Source organism: Thunnus albacares, chromosome 2, assembly GCF_914725855.1.
Source record: "Thunnus albacares chromosome 2, fThuAlb1.1, whole genome shotgun sequence".
Lineage (NCBI taxonomy): Eukaryota > Metazoa > Chordata > Actinopteri > Scombriformes > Scombridae > Thunnus > Thunnus albacares.
The window spans coordinates 35,656,701-35,677,827 of record NC_058107.1 but is presented as its reverse complement, the minus strand read 5'-3'; the positions used below and the strand labels follow the sequence as shown (position 1 = coordinate 35,677,827).

The window sequence follows — 21,127 nt, the reverse complement described above, 5'->3', positions numbered from 1 at the left end:
AGAGCAAAATATTGTACTTTTTTACTCTACACTAAAAATCACCGAGTTAAAATTATACCCAGTTTAGATCAATATAGCAGCAACACAATACTGAGTTAATGTTACCTAGAAAGCCACTCAAGACAAGAGGTTGTTTTGATCCAGTTTATTTTAGACTTAGAAAACTTTAATATCCTCCAAGAGGCAATTTGTGGTACAGCACAGAACATGTAGACATGTTAAAAGTACATCAGATAAACAAAAACAACAATAGTTCAAATTCGTCTATAGCAGCCATCATAAATACCATCAAAGTCCTGGCAGGCATTTAAAGTGCATATCATTCACTGTACACCAACAATTGTAATAAATATAAATAGATGGTAAGTATACTGCACATCCCCGATGTATGCATGTATTTCCTCAGACTCCCCATGGCTACCACATCTTATTTAACTGAGTTATTGCCATGGGAATAAATTAGTGTTTTACTCGGTTGGTCCTGATCTTAGGGTATCTATAACTCTGACTGTTTGTCTGCCTTCTCAGTCAGTCCGGTCAGGTCCAGGTCCGTATCAGCATACAATGCAATAAGAAAGGACACTCCCAATAAAACATTTGTAAAATAGAGTGAGAATTTTGTTATCAACATTAAAAAAGTTCAGTTTTCTAAGAAAGGGCTGTTGGCCTTTTTAAAAATAGCATCAGGACATTGGTCCATTTTTTTACTGTTATTTTCCATTTCATCACACTGTGTGCAATCCACACGTTTCATAATTGCTCAGGCAACAAACAAACAAACAGAAATCAGAAAAAAACAAAAACAGCACTTCTGCAATGAGTCAAAATTATGTCTTTACCAAAAGTCCATTAAACAATATTTTTATATAACAAAACATACACTCTTTTGTTTTGCATTTCCAAATACGAGATAAAAGGTGACCAAAGATCATAGAGAGTTTGTCCACAATTTTTGTTTTCCAATGACAACTTCTCTAAGGGAAGAAACACTGTCCTTGGAAACACAAAGAGGGACTTTGATGCTAAAATTCACTTGATATGACTAATTTTTGCACGAGGACACACTGTGGATTTTGACTTCCATCACTTACAATGAAAGCACATTTGAAGGATCTTTTAATATCCAGTATGAACAGGAGGAATGATTACAGCGAGGAAAACCTCTTTCACTGTTCTTACGGACACCTGACTGTTGATTTAAAGCAGACTTGAAAAATTGTGAACCTGCCCTTTAATCTCCTCCCTCGGCTCGCGGTGCATTGTGGGACTTTATGTAAAGGCAACATGGCGGCAGCCTGTGCCAGATCTCTCAGTAAGGTCGGTTGGAGTATTTTGGAGTCTCCGGTAGTCCGCCGGTCCGGTACCGGCTCCTACCTGGTGGGGAATGCCAGCGCACGCGTGTCCAGGAGGGCGTACGGTACCGGCAGCGGACCGGGGCTCGGCTCCAGGCTGCTGTCCTCTCTGCGGGCAGGAGGAGGCAGGGCGCTCGGCTGCGCCTTTCTGCTCGGAGGGGGTCTAAGTTTATACCAGACTGTCAGGTGGTCAGTCCAGCAGCATCTGGCCGAGGAGCACAGCGAGGTGAGTCCGGTCAGCTGCGTCGTTACGCGGTCAGGAGACAGACAGACACACACACAGTGGCTCCGGCGAGACTTATTGTCCCCCCACTTTCAGGTATTACGGTAATGACTTGGTGCTTCTAAACCAGGTATTACGGTCATGGCGACCGTGTCAAAGGCATGACATGTTGGACCTTTAAATCCAGTCAGAATTAACCATTGTGTCATTCAAATGAAATCTAAGTGGTATGATAATAAAAAAATCATATGTACCTGGTGCTGTTGTGACAGAAAGGAACCGGGAGAAACGAAATGGCCAAACAGCCAAATCTGTCTAAAAGAAACTAGACCCTTTTATTTTTCTTGACTGGATGTGTCCCACTCAGTGTCCAGTATCTTTTCACAAATAATTTAACGCGCCAGGTTTTCAGAAAACTTGTTCTGAGACACAGACATGTCATTGTACTAGTGAAAATGAAGAGAAGGTGCGCTTGATGTGCACCTGTACTATACTAAAGTAGTCTCTCATTAATGAGTAACGTGTTCACGTGTTCATAACTGAGTACTTTCGTCGCCAGTTCAGCGTTATTGCAGCAGTTTAATCAGCTGTATGTATGTGTCTTAATGACTTCCAGTCTAGTGGACATGAGTTTTCTGTGGGCTTGGATGGGAGGGGAACTATCTTGAGCGTTCAGGCTGGAGACTGCTTGAGGTTGTGACCACAAACAGTCTCCAGCTGCTACCGTTTTTGATCTGGAAGTACCCTGATGGGAAGAGGGAATGCATTTCTTACCATGTTTTAGTTGTATAAAAACTGTAGGCTAGGTAGAGATTGAAAGGACGCTGATGTGAAAAAGTTCATTAGCTTGTTACGTTACCCAAACCTCCTCTTCAAAACTCATTCCAGCGCTGTTAGACAGACGGAGAGGGTCACCTGTGTCTGTTCTGCAGCTGCTCCATGATCTGAACCACTACTGCAATACCACTAAATATATTTACTTAAAGAATAGTTGATGTGAAGCTTATATGAGGATTCATCAGTCTGAGTTAGTCATATCAAGTGGATATCTGACACATTTACAGTCTTTTTAGCATCAAATTCCCTCTTTGTGTTTCCTCAGACAGTGTTTCCCTGTTGAGCTGTGGTGGAAGTATAGTAACAAAAAGAGGGACTTTGGCACTAAAAAGACTGTAACGTTGAGAGATATCTCATTTAGACTCATTTGGACGCTGAAGCTTCATATCAGCTTCAGATAAACTGAAAACAGTGAAAAATGTCCAAAGGTTATGTCATCAAATTGCCTGTTTTGTTCAACCAACTGTCCAAAACACAAACGTATTTAATTTACTATCATATAAGATCAAGAATAGCAGAAAATCCTCTCAATTGTCATGAAATTTTTGGCTTTTTCTACTTTAAAACTGACTTACGTGATCGATCGATTATCAAAATAGCCGCTCATTATTTTTAAGACCGACATGGATCCTCTTTCCTCTGCTGTCGTCTTCCAGGTTCCAGGTGACGGTCTGAAGTTGATTCTGTACCAGTACAAGACCTGCCCGTTCTGCAGCAAAGTGCGAGCCTTCCTGGACTACCACGGGCTGCCCTACGAGATCGTAGAGGTGAACCCGGTGATGAGAAAGGAGATCAAGTGGTCGACCTACAGAAAAGTGCCCATCCTGATGGTGGATGGTGACGTGGTAAGAGTCCGATATTATCTGCAGGAGACAGGATTTTTATATAGATACTAGATCCCACCGCTAGTATCTGTCTCACCTCAAATACAGAGTTTAAGAAGATGATAGTTTTATTTTAGTTTAAACTCTTTAAAGCCTCTTTCACACATAGATCCCAGTAAATTACTGGGATAACCTTTAATGCACCGCTAGTGATTTTCACTATTCACACCTGCAGCTACATTCAGGAACATTTCCGTCTTGCGTCTTTTCACACATGCCATGGCGATGCTGGAATAGACTGGGCAAGGGACAGTAAAGCAGATGGCGGATATGTCATGTGACACTTATGGATGCCAACCGCCATAAAACTCAATAGAAGAGGAAAAAGATGGTAGAAGCCGGATGTACACCGACGATGTCTCTTATTTTCAGGAACATGGTGGACTTTCTTTGTCCGGTGCCAATTTTCTTGTAATGTATTTAATATTCAACAAGTTTGCGAGACAAGAAGTGTCTGTAAACAAGCTGCGCATTTGAATACGTCATCAGCGGAGTCTTGTGATTGGTTTGCTGTCCCTGCAATGTTACTGCTTTCATTCATAACACAGCATTTTCCCTGAAATATTACAACGTCTTGAGGTGAGACATTGGCGGAGTATCGATCCCTGCTGCCGTTCACACACGACTCCATGCAGGAAATGTTCCTGAACATTTCAGGGACAGACTGCATGTGTGTGAAAGCGGCTTTCAAACCCTTGTTTGCCTTTCTGGCTCTTGAGACACCAAAATACTTATTTGAAGTCACACAGGAAACAAGCTATCAAAAGAAACACAGCTTTCTACCTCAAAACCAGCGTTAACATGTCGAATCTGGTTCACATTTGAGTAAAAACTTTTTCTAAACCACCGTAGAAAAGATTAGAGACCATATCACAAAGATGCTTAAACACTTTTCAGTCTGATAAATAAATTAAGTCCCGTTGTAATTTGGAAATTAAACTTGTAAACCTGAATCAGAATTCACCAAGTTGACTCTGAGTCACCAGTTCAGACCAAATATCTTTATTTATTTATTTATTTATTTATTTAGTTAGTTAGTTAGCTTGTCTCCCATTTAAATATAGTTAATAGGAACAAACAAGCGTTTCCCATAGAGATGCTGTCAGAACCACAAACCAGCTACGATGTATGTAATTGTATAGATACTCATACAGTGTCTTTATAGACAAAATAAAAACAGCACATTAATGAATCAGGAATGAAGGGCCTCTGGGTAAGTGATACCTTCAGTCTGTTTAAACAGGGGAGGAAGTTATAAACATGTTTAGAGCAGTGAGAGGAGTCATGACGGATCTTCTGCCCCTTTTTCTGCAATGTAACGGTGGACGTTAACAGCTTCTGTGTACGATGACACAGCTAAAATAAAGTGCAGAGAACCGACAGCTCGGTTTCTCAACTGCTGATTTGAATCTGTGATTATTTTCGGTGGACGGCCTGAAAAACTGGTTATCAGTTCAATTCAGTTCAGATCTTTATCCGTCCCACAAGAGGAAACTCTCTTTGCAGCAAAGCAGCACACAAACTCTGAAACATAAACACAACCAGTGAGACAATTGAAGACATTAAAAGTTTTGATAATATGCTCAGAATTCAGAATGAAATAAAGGATGTATGTCAGCAAAGATAAGAAATCCAGTCATAGTTATTAGTGTATTTTTTGTAAAATTCTGGTATTGTGACAACCTTGGAGAGTTCACTATACCCAGTATAAACTGCACAAGATGCCTAAACTATACAGATAACACCACTATATTCACCCAGTCTGCCTCTGCACACCAGTACAAACAGTCTGGACAAACGTCACAAATGATCGTCTCTGTTGGGTCGCAGCATCCCAGTCTGCTCCTCCAAGTGTTTTTTTTTTTCCAAGTGTGTTGTGTTTAGTTTTTAATGAACCCTGCATGATGTGTTTGTGTCTTTTCTCTCTTTTGTTTCCCGTCTGCAGCAACTGAATGACTCATCTGTCATCATCAGCTCCCTCAAGACCCACTTAATCGACAAGTGAGTCGCAGCTTCCTCAACATGTTATTTGATGTCATGTGAAGATTTAATTTCTCTCCATAATTATTGTAATTAAACACGTCAAATATCCCGACACTGTATAACTTAGTGTTAAATGATAGTCATTGTGAGGGGAGATCATACTGCTTGTTTCTGCTGCTACAGCAACATGTTTTAACATCATATAAAAGCTTAAAGTGTTTACCTTTTTAAATTTAAAACCTTCAGCCTTAGCTTGGCTTTTTATTAGAATATTTTATTACCTTTATTTACTTTATTTAATCATTTAATTTATTGCATTAATGTTTTAAAATGTTTCTTACCTATTTTAACTGTCACTGTCTTCTATCGATTTTATTTAAAATAAGGATAATCTTTTATTTATTATGTATTTTACTGTTTTTTGTGGGGGGGTTTCACATGTACATTAGTCTTTGTTTTTATTCTTATCAGCTTGTCAGTCATCTGTAAAGCACTTTAAAGCACTTTTTTCTCCAGGTTTGGAGATATCTGTCTCTTAAGGAGCCCCCCAAGGGTCAAGGCGAGATTTTTTAATTTATTTATTTTGCATTATCTCACAATATTTTGCGTTAACTTGCAATATTTTTCGTCTTCAATTCCTTCTCTGAGCCATAACGTCTATTTCCGCTCAGCTGCTCCCAGCTGAAGCCCCAGTATGGATCAGCGTATTGTATTTTCCTTTGAACTGGGCATTAGATATGCTAATATAGTACTACTGCTCCGTAGTCATTGTGATGTAATTGGTGAAAGTAAACTTAAACAAATTCTTAGATCGTGAGTTCTCTCCAGAAGAAAGCGGTACGATAATCAGCAGGATGCTGTCGGTTTCACTCGTGACAGATTACTGTAGTCAGGACAACTGCACGGATACAGATGGATGTATTTTAAATAAAGAGAGTTGGATCCCAGACGACTCTCACTGAGGAAACACGGAACACAAAATTATTGCAAGGGAATGCAAAAACATGCCGTGACCCTTGTGAGGCACCGTAGTCTTCTCACTCTCACTCTACCTGGTACGATGGAGGTTAAAATTATTTTTTGGTGTTTGCAGAAAGTTACGCAGGATAATCTACAAACCTCACTGTGGATAGTTTCCAATAGTCTGTAAATAAAACTTTAATTATCTGCATAATAAGGACACTATGTACATATGAGCAATCACAGAAAACTTTACTCCCCCCATAAATCTAAAAGTATCTACTTTTTATTTATTTATGTTTTTTTTGTTATTTCTGTTCTTCGTGCATCTTATTATTATGTGTAGTTGTTCTCTTATTTCTTCATTTTGCCGTTCTGACACCTGCACCGAAACAAATTCCTGAATAAAATCAAGTCTGATGAAGTGTGACACTCTGTCATCCAGGAAGAAGAGCATGTCTGAGATCCTTCGCTGCTACCCGGAGATGAAGTCGGTGAACGACAGAGGGAAGGAGGTGACGGAGTACAACAACAAGTACTGGCTGATGCTGAGCGAGGACGAGACCGAGCTGCTTTACCCCGAGAAGGGAATGCAGAAGTGAGTTTAGACACATTTTTACTACACACTGCTGTCAAGAACTGAGGCTGAGCCGTGAGAGATGAACATAGAAATCAGCATACTCATATGTATTTTCATTATTTTTATTTTATATTCATATTTCTGTGGCTCAGCCGTCATCCATTGGCCTTTATGAAGCTTTTCATTCATCAGTTAAATGAAATGATTCTTTTCAGTCCTCCAAAGTCCCAGTTTTACAAAAAGCATCTTGGCTCCCTGACTATAAATGTGAAACATGCAGTCAGAACCCTGGAATGTAATATTTATTTTATTTTATTTTATTTTTATTTTATTTTATTTTATTTTATTTTACTTTATTTTATTTTATTTTAATTTAATTTAATATATTTTTTTTACTTTACTTTACTTTTTATCTTATTTTATTTTTATTTTATTTTATTTTTTATTTTATTTATTTTAATTTAATTTAATCGTATTTTATTTTTTATTTTATTTTACTTTCTTTTATTTTTATTTAATTTAATTTATTTTTTTATTTTTATTTTACTTTACTTTACTTAATTTTATCTTATTTTATTTTATTTTATTTTATTTTATTTTATTTTATTTTATTTTATTTTATTTTATTTTATTTTATTTTATTTTATTTTATTTAAAAGGGACAGCGTACAGCTCAAACATACATGTCACCATTTGATGCACTGTACCGGATTATAGCTTCATGCTAACACACAATACAAAACTACACACAAGAGCACATCACAAACGTATGACTGTCAAATAAAAGTCAAGTCATGAAGACCAGGAGATAGAAAATCCAAATCAACGAGTGCAGAAACTTTTTAAGTCGGCTTAGAAAGTGCTGATGGAGCCGCAGCTCCTCACATCATCAGGCGAGGTTTTCCTCTGATTTGTGTCTGTTACAGATAAAAGCTGATCGCCAAAATGCAGTGCAGCAAAATGGTTTGATACAATCTGATATAGAGGATATTCTGGAGGATCTAATAGAATTTACTGAGTGTGTGTTAACAAAGTCACGTAGTGGAGGAGGAGGAGGCCAAACCATTTAAAGTTTTATAAACCAGGCACAAATTTGAAAATAATCTAATACTCTCAAAGCTCAGTAGATTGTATTTCTCCAGAACCCTACAGTGATGGAAACACTTTGGCTTTTTAGTCCAGAGTTGTTAGAGTTTGTTTGTATAAGGACTCAACACAACAGGACATGTGTGACCTCATTAGAGCTGCAACAATTAGTTTATTTTTAGTTGCCGACTATTGAATTAATCTCCAACTATTTTGATAATGGATTCATAATTTTGAGTCATTTTTAAAGAAAGAAATGTCCAAATTCTCTAATTCTTCTAATTCTTTTGATCGGAAGACATTCAAGGACGTCAGTTCAGGCTTTTGGGAAACATTGATTGAGATTTTTCATCATTTTCTGACATTTTATGGACCAAACAACTAATAGATTAATTGAGAAAATAATTGACAGCCTTAGACCTCATGTTTGACAAAAACAAATGTTCAAAAGTGGTTCAATCATGTGTTTAATCTACTGAGGAGCATCTCAGAAATCAGGGACTTGTTTCAGGATAACATTGAATCTTCTGTTTCCCCAAGAGCGTTTCTAGTCTCCTAAATTTCCGTAGCGTTTCTCAAAGCAGTACTTAAGAGCAGGTGCATGTTGTTAAGGGCTTCTTAACATTTTTTGCAAAGTAGATCTTCCTTAAAAGTTTGAAACTTGCCTTTGTGCTTCCATGTTTACAAGCTAACTGTCATCTCTCCTGTCTTTGCTGGAGTGTTGCTGTATTTCTGTCGGGACTTTTTATTGCGTCATCTACAAGCATGAACTAACAAAACAGGGACTTGACTTAAAAAACAACTTGCATCATCTGTCCCACATTATTCTGCACAAATGTACTGTTGGTTCCACATGTGGTCAGCCTACAGTATGCAGCAGCCGGGCTGTTCTAAATGTGTTATTTCTACTGTGATGCTGAAACTGTGCTCAGTGTTTTTGTTTTTCCGTCCTGTTTTCAGAGAGGAAAGGAAGTGGCGTCAGTGGGCTGATGACTGGCTCGTGCACCTCATATCTCCCAACGTGTACCGAACCACCGATGAGGCCCTGGCCTCCTTCGATTACATCGTACGCGAAGGCAAGTTCGGTTCTTTCGAAGGGTTCTTTGCCAAATATGTCGGCGCTGCAGCCATGTTCATCATCTCCAAAAGGCTGAAAAGTCGGTGAGTGACACAACGAATGAATATCTTGAAATGGGTTTCAACCTGAGTTTAGTTAAAGAACTGCATCAGTTATTTCCTCCTTTTTGACCCGACAGACACAACCTGCAGGACGATGTACGGCAGGATCTCTACAAGGCCGTGAATGACTGGGTGGCAGCCATCGGCAAGAAGAGGAAGTTCATGGGTGGGAATGATCCCAACCTGGCAGACCTGGTGAGGAAACACACCAAACATCTGCAGGTTTTAACCTCCTGTGTACCTGCAGCGGTGCCCTGGTCCAGACTGAAATAACTCGACTATATATCTATATATATACAGTACTGTGCAAACGTTTTAGACACTAAAGGTAAAGTGTGAATGCTCACAAAAACATTGCTATAAATTGTTTTAATTTATCAATTAACACCTTACAAAGTTGAGTAAACAGCAGAAACCTAAAGTAAATCAATATTTGCTGTGAGCAGCTTTGCCTTTAAAACAGCAGCAGTTCTCCTTGGTTCACTACAGCCCTGTTTACACCTGGTGTTAACATGCGTCTCCACATGCGTCCTGAGTGACCATTTGTGATCAGATCTCACTTCCCCGCCCTAGATGCAAATAAACATGGACATCGTTTCTGTTTTCAAAGACCAAATTCGTTTGTTATTAACCGGCGGGAGGACCAGACCGGGTCTGCTCCGTCTAAAGCTGTTCAACTTGTTTGATAACAGGATAAATATTCAGGATATATAGAGATATTCCACATCGGAATAGAGAGAGAGAGTTATATGCAGTGATCTCCTTGCAGCTGCATCTCTCCATTCAGAGACACTGTGCACATTTACACACAAGACACAGCAGCATAACTTCATTGATTATTTAAATCTCCGACATGCTGACAGGATCGGTCAGGATCTAATGTTAATTAATGTTCTGTGTTCTTCCACACATCCAACAGATCAGCTGTTACACACACACACAGTCCAGATTCATACTGTTTGGAGTAAAGCAGCCGTCCTCCTGATAAATCCTGAGTTCATTATGTTGAGCAGCGCAGCAAAACTAAAAACTGTTGTTATCAACTTGACAGGAAACTATCCAGCTACGTTTAGAGACAGACAAGCGAAAGTTAATGGTTTCATTTCTATTCTAATTGTCGATTTGAAGAGGGAAACCGGTTAGGGGAACGAGAAAAATAGGAAAAAACGGGAAGTAGATTACGTTTTTAATTCACATGTTTATCCTTTTATCAGACAAGTTGAACAGCTTTGGACGGAGGGTCCTGTGTCTAGTCTGCTGGAAAATAGAGGACGTCAGTTGAGTAGGTGGTCCTTCAATGTGGTCCAGGACTCATTGCGTTTACACTACTGAAAGAATGTGGCCACATGCGGCCCAGACCACCTCTGAATGTGGTCTGTGTGATCGGATCTCAATCCGTCCTCAATGTGTCTTGGGGTCTTGGGTCCTGTGTAAACGGGACCTTTAACGCAGTTTTTCATGGTAACTTGCAGGCAGGTTGTCGTAACCGTCCTGGAGAAGGAATGTTCTTCTTCTGTGGATTATTTATTATTTAGGCCGTCGACTCCATGAGATCAGGGCCCTGTGGGGGCCAAACCATCTGTTGCAGGACTCATCATTCTTCTTTTTGCAGAAAATAGTTCTTTATGAATAAATTTAGAACCGATCAGACACCTCCCTGATGATATTGCATAAGGATAAGAATCTAAACATCTAAGGTGCCTAAAACTTTTGCACAGTACTGTTTTTATATATATTGTTTCTTTTTTTTGGGTGCGTAATGAACACGACAGTCTTACAGGACCATTAACATAATGTTGATGATATTTTTTGCGTTAATATCTCTTCCCTCCATTTTCCAGGCGGTGTTCGGCGTCCTCAGAGTGATGGAGGGCCTGCAGGCGTTCGACGATATGATGGAGAACACCAAGGTCAAACACTGGTACCAACGCATGGAGAGAGCGACGCTCAACCACGAGGGACGAAACTGAGGCTGAGGCTGAGCTGAGCAGGACAGATGAAGGAGACCACAGAACACTGAGCGCTTCCAGCTCTCGGGGCGGGAGGGGGACAAAAAAAAAAAAAAAGACTGAAAACGGTAAACCTCCAGAAAGAAAGTGATCGGCATCAGGAAGCAAGAAAGGCTGCTTTTCGTTTGTGGAAATGTCCAACAGTCACCGCTGCCTCGATTTGATTTCCTGCTCAGACACACATGAATTTGATCCTGTTGATTTGTATGAACGGTTTGTTGGACTGTAATTACTGTCGCCAGATATTTAATTTTACTATTTAATCACCAAACTGCTCTGTGGGGGAATCATTCATTAAATCTGCTGTTCTGTGATGATTACTGACCTCTACTGGTGAACTGTGGGGATTGAACAACATCAATAGATCTCATTGTATATTTTCCCCTCTGATTTTGCCACAATAAATCAACACAGTGAAGTCACAAAAACACAGTAAAAAATTTGTGTTTATAGAGAGTATTATATAATACTGTTAATGCCCCTTTAATTGTAAGAGAGACAAGTTTTCTATTCAGCTTTGTAGGCCTTGACTGGTATCACAAACAGGTCAGAAGGATGCTTAAAAGAAATATTTTTGCAGTTCTCATCATGACAAGCAGCTCATATTTCATATATACTGTTGTTAAAAAACATTGTGACACATTATATGGTAATATGGTCTATTTTAGTAACATTTGGGGGCTTTTTTTAAAGCTCAAAAGCTTATTTATGGAGCAAAACACACATCTCTCTACTGGACATCTCTTTTTATTTCTTGAGATTTTTGCCTTTTTGCCCCCCCGACATATAATCTGGAAGCTTTTAGGTACTTGTGTCTTCTAATGGTGGAAAAAAAGGAGACTGTTTATACTCAGTTGGGGGTGAAATAGGCATCACTTGTGATCAAAATGGTTGAGATCCTAGCCTTGTTGGCACTCAGATTACTCAGCTGATGTTAATGATTTAACATGTAAAACTTTGTCCAAAGAAAAAGTTCCGAGTTTTCCTTAATAGAGGAAGTGTTGATTGGAATTTCAGACGTTGCGGTGTACCTTTACATCACCTTTGTCTGGCGAAAAACTGGTTATTTAGAAGTTTTGTAGTTTGGGTGTGAACGTGTTACAGCTGCCATGAGATCAGGTTACCTCTGTATTTATTCCAGATAATTGTTTCTGTGTAGTTGACGCAGGGTCAGTCTGGCAGTGAGGAAGCTGAGCGGCTGGTGTTCTTTCTCTCTCTCTCTCTCTCTCTCTCTCTCTCTCTCTCTCTCTCTCTCTCTGGGTAAAATAAAAATAAAACACAAGCAGAACTGGTGAGCTGCCAGTTTGAATGTACTAAATATGCAAACTGCAGATCAGTTTCTGATTTAATTGTATGAAAACCATCTTAATGTGCATAGTTGTAAAAAGGTTAAATAAAGACAGAAACCTGGGTTGTGTGTTTTATTTGAGCACCAGATGACAAGTTACATTTACACTATAAAAAGAATCATAATGGGTAACAACACAGTACTAAAGTATTAAGGGTTTGCCCGAATACAAATTCGTTATTCGGCAAAGCACAAATAGAGGGTTTTATACGAATATTTGTTTCATACAAATGTTTTAACAATTATTTGTTTTTGGGAAGAAAAAAAAAACATGTCAAATACCAGTTTGCAAGTCGGTTACATCGTTATCTCTGCTCCGCTGTTACATCTATCAGGGGTAAGTCCCAAGAGACTCTCCATAACCTGTTGTTCCCCTTCTCCTTTTCACAAAGTTAGGTTGTAAAAAAATAGGCAATAAATGAAAAGTGCAAAGCAAGAATCACCTTTGAAGTTCTACTACATGTTACATGGTGTGCTGTCTCTGTGTTATGGGTGTATAAATAGGTAGAGGTCTGTCTGCAATGAGTCGATGAGTAAAGTTTTAGCTCAGTAATCAGCGCAGTCGTCTATGATCTGGGAGACTCTAGTTCAAGACGCGGTGTGAGGACCTCCTTCGTAAGGTAGTTTATTCATGAACACTTATTGTAACACTTTAATTTTCTAAAATTAAAAGCGTAATAAAAACAAAAACAGGATTTTTAAGCCTCTTTCCACTTTTATTCGAATACAAATACAAATAATTTTGCTGCCTTAACAAATACAGATACAAATACAAATACTGGGCTCTCTGCACATCCCTAATGCGCACAAAACGCTCCCAATACGCGTGTGACGTACTGAAGCTTGGAGAGAGCCAAGAAGAAGTGAGTACTGCCATTGTTTGAATTGGCTGTCTGAGTTTGATAACTAAAGATGAGACAGGCAGGTCAGTCCTCAAGCACCCTCTGGAGCTTCCACAGCCAAGAAAGTTACCAAATGTTTGACCAATTAAATAAAGAATCAAGATCTCTATGTGTGTGACTATCAATTTAACCTACTGTTCTTTGTTAATCATCCCCACATGAATCCTAATGAAAAATTTAAGGTAATGGAGCCCCTGTTCTCCTTTACATACTGAATGGGGGGGAAACTAATAACGGGTTTACACAAAGGTCAGGAGAGGTCTAGATATCCTGACTTAGTCTGTGGTAGGGGTCAAGCTTATTCTGCAGAGTGAGTACTTTAAATGTAAAACATATGATCAGTTAATACAACATTAATTTAGACTTCGCAATGTGAGAGAAATTTAAACAGTGGCTATGTATTTCTAGTATATTTTATAAATGTTGTCAAACAAAGTGGTCAGTATTAGTCTGCCATTCAACACCTGGTCCATATATCTGAATGCTCTGTCTATTTTAAACTTAAGCTCCTTGCTGTGTAAAAAGAGACAGTTCACTGTATATAAGTAATGTAGCCTCTATTTAACAGTTAGTTTATGTTGTTGTACTTTTGTCAGTGGTAAGACAAACATAGTTGTGTATATGTATGTATGATTTCAGTGTCTCTTTAGAGGACAAGTTGTTTGTTCTTCAATTCAATATAATAATAATGTCACTTTGTCATCCGATGCCGCTTTGGTCCACACCTGTGTGCTGTCATTCTGGCGTACATGGTCGTGAAGAAACTCTACTCCTAGGCTAGTTAAACTCTTGACCCTTGTTTCTATTTGAGGGTTGCTTACTAACCTTTTTAAAAAATAGATATTTTTTGATTCTGCACAAGTGTATTTAAGAACTGTCTGAGTTCCAAATCATCAGAGAGAGAAAAGGTCATTCTCTTTCTCTCTCAGAAATATGATAAATTGTACATTTGATTTTATTATTTTATGACATTATTTCAAAACCTGACAATGCTCTTTTTGTGTGTTTATTGAGTGATCAATCAATTCTCCACCACAGCAACAGTATAAATCTCTAAAATTAATTCTAATGCTACAATGAATATGCATTAATATTCCAACATAATATGATAAATATAAAAAGGTTTTTGTATAGTGAGTACTTTTACTTCTGTACATTTATTCTAATTAAAGTGTGTATAAATATTCATTAATGGAAAAGACAAGCACGACAAACTAAATATTATGGTCTGAATTGTTCCTTTGACTTTTTCTCAACAGGTTTCTCTTGTTTTAGCTCATTTTTGACACAATAGCGATTTGCTTGCTGAACATTTGCTTTTATAAGTAAAATATTGTCCGAGTAAAATAAAAGGACTGATGTTAAACATGTTATTATTTCTAGTGTCATTATATTAGAAGATAAGTCCTTTAAATCCTTTTAAATTCACAGTTAAAGTGTTTTAACCCACAGGAAGTTTCCAAAAAATCAAGTGTTTCGGGCAGGAATTACAAAAAACACACATTACATCCTTTGTACAACATGCTATATATTTTTACAGGGTGTATTCTGAGAAATTAGATTTTAAGGAACTTCTTTAATCCCACTGTTGTTTATTATGTATTTGTCCCGAAGCCGCAATCCAGTATAATTCATCTGAAGGTAATCAAGGAGCCATTATGTTTTACAAAACGATAACTAAACTCAGTTCATCTCAAACCAGAGATATCGCGACAACACAGTGGTGATATTTATGCTGGAATAGAAGCGCGATCTGTCAGTCAGAGAGGAGACCTGCTGGGACCACCACAAGACCAGAATGGAGGGGAACCAGAACCTGGAGCACCGCACCGTCAACCTCGTTAAAAGGGAAGAATCAGGCTCATCATCTGCTACCACCGATAAACAGGTCAGTATTCAAGACTTCATGATAAAGCCAGCTTTATAACGAGACTGAAGACACGATGACGAGTCTCGAGGGTCCGTGTTTCATCCGTTCATTCTGTTGTTGGAGATAAAGTCCGAAAAAGGAAATTTAAACACTTCCAGGCTTTGTGTTCACGGAGTTTTTCCTCGTGTGTCCCCTCCTCAGTGTGTAGCTGACCACTTTCTCCAGACTGGGGCCACATCATGCATAAATTAATGACTGAAACTATGTGTACGCACAAAGCCTGAAATATGTATACGCATTCTTTTCGTCAGATTTATAAAGCTGTGCCTACGCATGGTTCTGCTTTATAAATCTCAATCATTGAGGAACTGGACGCACGTACACGAGCCTCATTTTTACTCCTACAATTACCCAAGTGGATGAAGACGCCCTGAACCAGCCCATTTCATAACAGTTCACCGCCTGCTCCACCAGCCTCCAGAAGAAGTGCCGTTGCACCGATTGTGTTGCACCGGCGAGGTTCTCCAACAGGAGAACAGCTGTTATTACGCGCGACCATTACGCACGGTTGTGTGGCTCTTATAGTGTCCATATTATTAATACATCACCTGTAAACCATCGTCGTCACTGCTGCTTCATCGATAAGATGCAATCCCACGAAAGTGACCACTTGGGTATAGTGTATGTGGGTATAGTTTGACGCTTTATTTGCCCATGTTAATATTTTAGAGTAGACACACAACTCGCCGGAGCAGCGCGGCTTGAGCTCACTGCTCCCCACCCCATCCAACAAAGTTCAGAATAGATTTGAATACTCAGCCTGGTCGCCAGAATAAAACGTTGGCATTGTACGTTTCTGCAAACCACAGAAACGTTGAATATCTACGTTTCAACACGTGATATACGTAGCATATTAACATTTCAACAAAACGTAGCATATTAACATTTCAACAAGACGTATCACATGAAAATGTCAACAAAACGTATTATATCAACATTTCCAAAATACGTATCATCTCAACATTTCTAAAGTGACGTAGTTCACATGTGATCTATATGAGTTGATCGTTTCTATACAGGAGGAGGAGGGGCGGGTGGATGTTAGTAAGTTTGTTGGTTGTAAGTATCATGTATACAGTATAAGGTAATAAGTTGAAAGAAAACCGTTTTTTTTTAGTGAGACATCGGCCGTTTTTATTTTATTTTTTATTTTTATTTTAACCCAAACCATGATCTTTCTCTAACCCTAACCAAGTGGTCTTTGTGCCTAAACCTAACCAGACCTTAACCACAGCGTTGTCACACCATAAAACATCATTATTCAACGGGTAGAAATGTTAACTTGCTACGTTTGTAGAAATGTTGATATGATACGTAATTTACGTGTTGAAACGTATATATTCAACGTTTCTGTGGTTTGCAGAAACGTTCAATGCCAACGTTTTCCTCTTGGGTTGGAATACTTGCTGCCGAAGCGTCGAAGCCCCAAAAAGATATTCAGGACAACCCTTAGCACCCAGCAGATTACTACAGAGTTCTTGCACTCCCGAAATCAATCGGTTTTATTAGGGAAAAATCATGAATTTTTGAAATATGAATTCGTGTTAAAAATCTAAGAGGCATTGAGCTGCATTTAAAGTGATTTCCAGTCATTTTCCAGTCTTAAACTTTGAACAACCTGCTTTTCTATACAGAGTTTAAACTTGATGTTATTTCTTCTGCAGAGTCCAACAAAGCTGCAACATACAGAATACTGCTCAGTGAATAAGGTGATCACGGTGGAAAATCATTTAACTATATTTTAGCACTAATGAAAGGGTTTCAGGAAATGTTGTTGATTATCGTGATAATACCGTTTACTGTGATATTCTAACCTATGATATACAAAATTCACAGTTTCGTATGTACCTCAGTTTTGGGGTCATGGTTTGGTGCAATTTTCTTACAGCTGAAGAAAAAAGTAGGAAATAATAGCTGTTTGGCTTTTTCTTAATTTCTTATGCAGATTACCATCTAATTGACATTTTTATTACATGCATATAAAGTAATGAAACGGGCAGCTTCGCTATTTACTGAATTGTATTGACTGTTTCAAAATACAGAACAGCTGAGAGAGAGAGAGAGAGAAGCAGTGGTTGAGCGAGCTAGAAAGTGGATGAGGAGAGCGAGCAGTGGTAGCGAGAAAGCTGGTGAATGAGAGGAAGAAAACATTATTTTATGATTGTTTCAAGGCAGTTAAAAATAAAGATGTCTGAGTAAGTGGAGGATTATTGAACTATTTTCTGTGTATTCTTCATGCGACTGCATGCACCAAACCATAATATCATCATAATCATCTTCAGATGTGTTTTGGCCAACCAACAGTCCATATCAATCTCTCTGCGGTTGTCTGATTGTCTTGGGGTGTTTGTTTGTTTGTTTTGTCAATGCTCTTATTTTATTTCACTGAATGTAGAAAAACTAATAACGTGTTTGCATAAACGTCAGAGATCCGGATATCCTGACTTAGTCTGTGGTTGGGATCAAGCTTAAAGAACTCTGTATCCTACATTTGCAGCTCTATTTATAATTTTAGATCACTTGCTCCACCATGTCATCTCTCTTATTCTCTCTGTCTTTCTCTCCATGTTTGTCTGTTGTCATAGAAACAAACAGGAAGAATGGGACTCAAACATCACTGCTGTCAGCACTTTGACAAAGCTTTCACAACATCAAGATATTTAAAGATTCACCAGAGAATTCACACAGGAGAGAAACTTCACAGTTGTGAGCAATGTGGGAAAACTTTTACTACAGACAGTTCTCTAAAAATCCACCAACGCATTCACACTGGAGAGAAGCCGTACAGCTGTGACCAATGTGGGAAAACTTTCACTGATAACAGTAATCTTAACAAACACCTGCGCATTCACACTGGAGAGAAGCCGTACTGGTGTAACCAATGTGGGAAAATGTTTACTACAGACAGTAATCTTAAAAAACACCAACGCATTCACACTGGAGAGAAGCCGTACTGGTGTGACCAATGTGGGAAAACGTTCACTCAAGACACTAATCTAAAAAGCCACCAACGCATTCACACTGGAGAGAAGCCGTACTGGTGTGACCAATGTGGAAAAACTTTCACTAGAGACAGTGCTCTAAAAATCCACCAACGCATTCACACTGGACAAAAGCCATACTGGTGTGACCAATGTGGAAAAACTTTTACTCAAGACAATCATCTAAAAATCCACCAACGCATACACACTGGAGAGAAGCCGTACTGGTGTGAGCAATGTGAGAAAACTTTCACTCACGGCAGTTCCTTAAAAACCCACCAACGCAGTTGTGAGGAAGTGCAACCTCAGTAAACTGGTCTTGGTTGGTACACTGTGGAAAAGATTCCGATCAGAGAATCTCTTGTGGTAGGAGGGTTTGTTTATTTCCACAAAGTTGAACATACAGGTACTGCAGCAGTGTATGTGTGGTCTGAAATAAACATAAGAAAATAAATGGTCTTAAATGTAACATAAATCCAAATATAACAAATGTGAGTTATTTCTGTTTACGATAGCTACACTGCGTATTGTGCTAGGTAACTCTATTTAGCACACAGGCCTTAATATTAACAGATGACCATTACAGGGAGAATAATATATACGTGTCAACTATACACCAATAAAGCAATACAGAATTACCATCATTAGCACACAGTAATATATGTGTATGTATATAATCCCCTGGCGAACAGAAATATACAGTTAACAGTGTAACTAATCCTCCTAAATAACCTACATTAGCAAGAACAATACTGATAATAAGGTAACTCCATCTACAAAGTAATTAACCATCCATCAATTAAGCTAGCAAAACCATTGGCAAGTATGCCAGGTAGAACTGGTGGGCTTTTGTACAGTAGTCTCTCATTGTGCTGAACATCTGTCAGAGGCAGGTTAGTGCTGTCCCCCTCGTCTCCTCTCCATGCCTTTAATAACAGTGTTGTTCTATCCTGAGCTTCTCTACAAACTGAGGGCTGACAACTGTAACTTTAGAATCAGTATGTATGCCATTAGCGGCTCACGTGACCAAATTTTAAGCTCAGTGATTGGTCATATTTTACTTCTACTCTGAAAGAATTTACATTTTTCACCTTGAGTTTCATGTTGATCTAAGTCGTAGAAGTGCTCAAAGTGTTAGTCACGTAACATTGTCAGGGTTAGGGGGCTAGATGGGCCCAGCGAACATGCATGGTGGTTAAAGTTGTGTGTAGTAAAACTTAAGAATCCTTGAAATTAGTTTAAAGGAGTTTAAGGTGGATTTAGGATTCATTTCTGGTAGTTTTACAGGTGATTGAGGAACAGTTGAGATTAAACTTTAAATTGAGTTTATTGGTAATTAGATTTTGAGGAGTAACAGTGTGTTTGGGCACAGACTGAGACAAAGTGACACTAAAATAAGTAGGATGTTAATACAGTTAGGTTTAAGAGAGAATTTAAGAAAACACATGTCTTATAATGTAATAATTATTATAATGATTATATTATAAGAAAAATTATATGAAAAAAAGTTGAAAAGATAGACTTAATTTCTGGTCCATACTGTCCATACTCATTTGGGGGTCAATAGGCATCACTTGTGATCAAAATGATTGAGTTCCTAGTCTTGTTGGCACTCAGATTACTCTGCTGATGTTAATGATTTAATACCTAAAATCTTGTCCAAAGAAAAGGTTCAAGTTCATATAAGTTTAAGTCCTTTTTAGTTTGGATGTTAAATGCATTACAGCTGTCATGAGATCAGATTATCTCTGTATTTATTTTAGATAGTTGTTTCTGTGTAGCTGATGCAGGATCAGTCTGGCAGTGAGGAAGCTCAGCGGCTGGTCTCTCTCAGGGTAAAATAAAATATGTTAATGTGTAGATTTTTATATCAAACATGTTAAAAAATAAAAATATGAGTAATAAAACAAAACAGGAATAACCAATAACATTGGTTGCTGAAACATTGCTGAAAGCAATCACACATTGTTCTTCTCACTCTTTATCCTTATTATTCCGTCTTCTGTACGTTTTTTCTTATCAGATTGTTTAGTGATATCTTTTGTAGTTTTTCAGCAATTTAAGCCCAAAGTCAGGGGTTTTGCAGACTTTTTCAGGTCTCACCAGTGTGTCATGTGATCAGACACAGTGGAGAGCACAAATATTTTTAGACCAGAATTGTTTTTCTGAACAGCTCTCCCTCCCACAATTTTAACTCCTCAAGCACATACCTTGCCTCAATATGTTGCCACAAACCTGCTCTCTCTCAAAATGTAAATACATTTCACATAGGACTTTAAGTTTTTGAGATCTGAACCTTAATTGATAGAGAGTCCCTGTCTTGCTCTCATTGACTGCAATACAGTCTGCAGGATGTGTGTCTCCTCTGTCCAGTTTCTTAAACTTACAGATTCTCTGATCCTTCAAACACTTTTTACACATATCATTCATTCTCAAATTAACTAGTCTTGCTTTCACTAATGATGTACAAATCTCTGGGCTTCAAGCTCTAGAATGAGACAAATACATTTTCATCATCAAAATGGAGATTTTTTCCTCTTGTTTTTGTGAATGTCTGTTGGCTCAGTGGTTTAGAACACTGTTCTCATGATCAGCTTCACCTTAGATGACAAGGTTGTGTGTTTGATATCCGCTCACTGCAGTGCTCCTCATAATATTGCTCTCATGTACAAAGTTGCTTTACATCTCTATCATGTACCATAATTCAATTCCACTCTATCTTACTTTAACATTATTACCTAAAATGTGGATTGATATGCTTGTTAAACACATCCTTTCCTGTACCACAGAGCATGTGTGAGTAGTCCAGTGGTTTAAGCTCATGTTGCTTCTGAATTCCTTATAGATCCAAAGGTTGTGAGTTTGAGCCCCAC

General features: G+C 38.4%; 2 protein-coding genes across 6 annotated transcripts in view; both read left to right on the top strand.

The window, feature by feature from the left end:
* Positions 1-1,255: 1,255 nt before the first annotated feature.
* On the top strand, positions 1,256-12,504 carry ptgesl (prostaglandin E synthase 2-like). Its single transcript, XM_044332650.1, has 7 exons — positions 1,256-1,578; positions 3,069-3,257; positions 5,242-5,297; positions 6,685-6,837; positions 8,866-9,066; positions 9,162-9,279; positions 10,926-12,504. The coding sequence occupies exons 1-7, from the start codon at positions 1,285-1,287 to the stop codon at positions 11,052-11,054; spliced, it is 1,140 nt and encodes a 379-aa protein (XP_044188585.1). The 5' UTR covers positions 1,256-1,284; the 3' UTR covers positions 11,055-12,504.
* A 2,551-nt stretch (positions 12,505-15,055) lies between these two features.
* Positions 15,056-21,127, top strand: part of LOC122967784 (zinc finger protein 420-like) — a 28,118-nt gene continuing 22,046 nt past the window's right edge. Inside the window, exons 1-3 of one of the 5 annotated variants that reach the window (XM_044332601.1) lie at positions 15,056-15,231; positions 16,938-16,982; positions 17,859-18,513. In XM_044332601.1, the coding sequence (XP_044188536.1) occupies positions 15,142-15,231; positions 16,938-16,982; positions 17,859-18,513 (790 nt within the window). In that variant the 5' untranslated portion in view covers positions 15,056-15,141. The remainder of the gene's footprint in view (positions 15,232-16,937; positions 16,983-17,858; positions 18,514-21,127) is intronic. The other 4 variants (XM_044332616.1, XM_044332609.1, XM_044332625.1 and 1 more) reach the window with 4 other exon arrangements.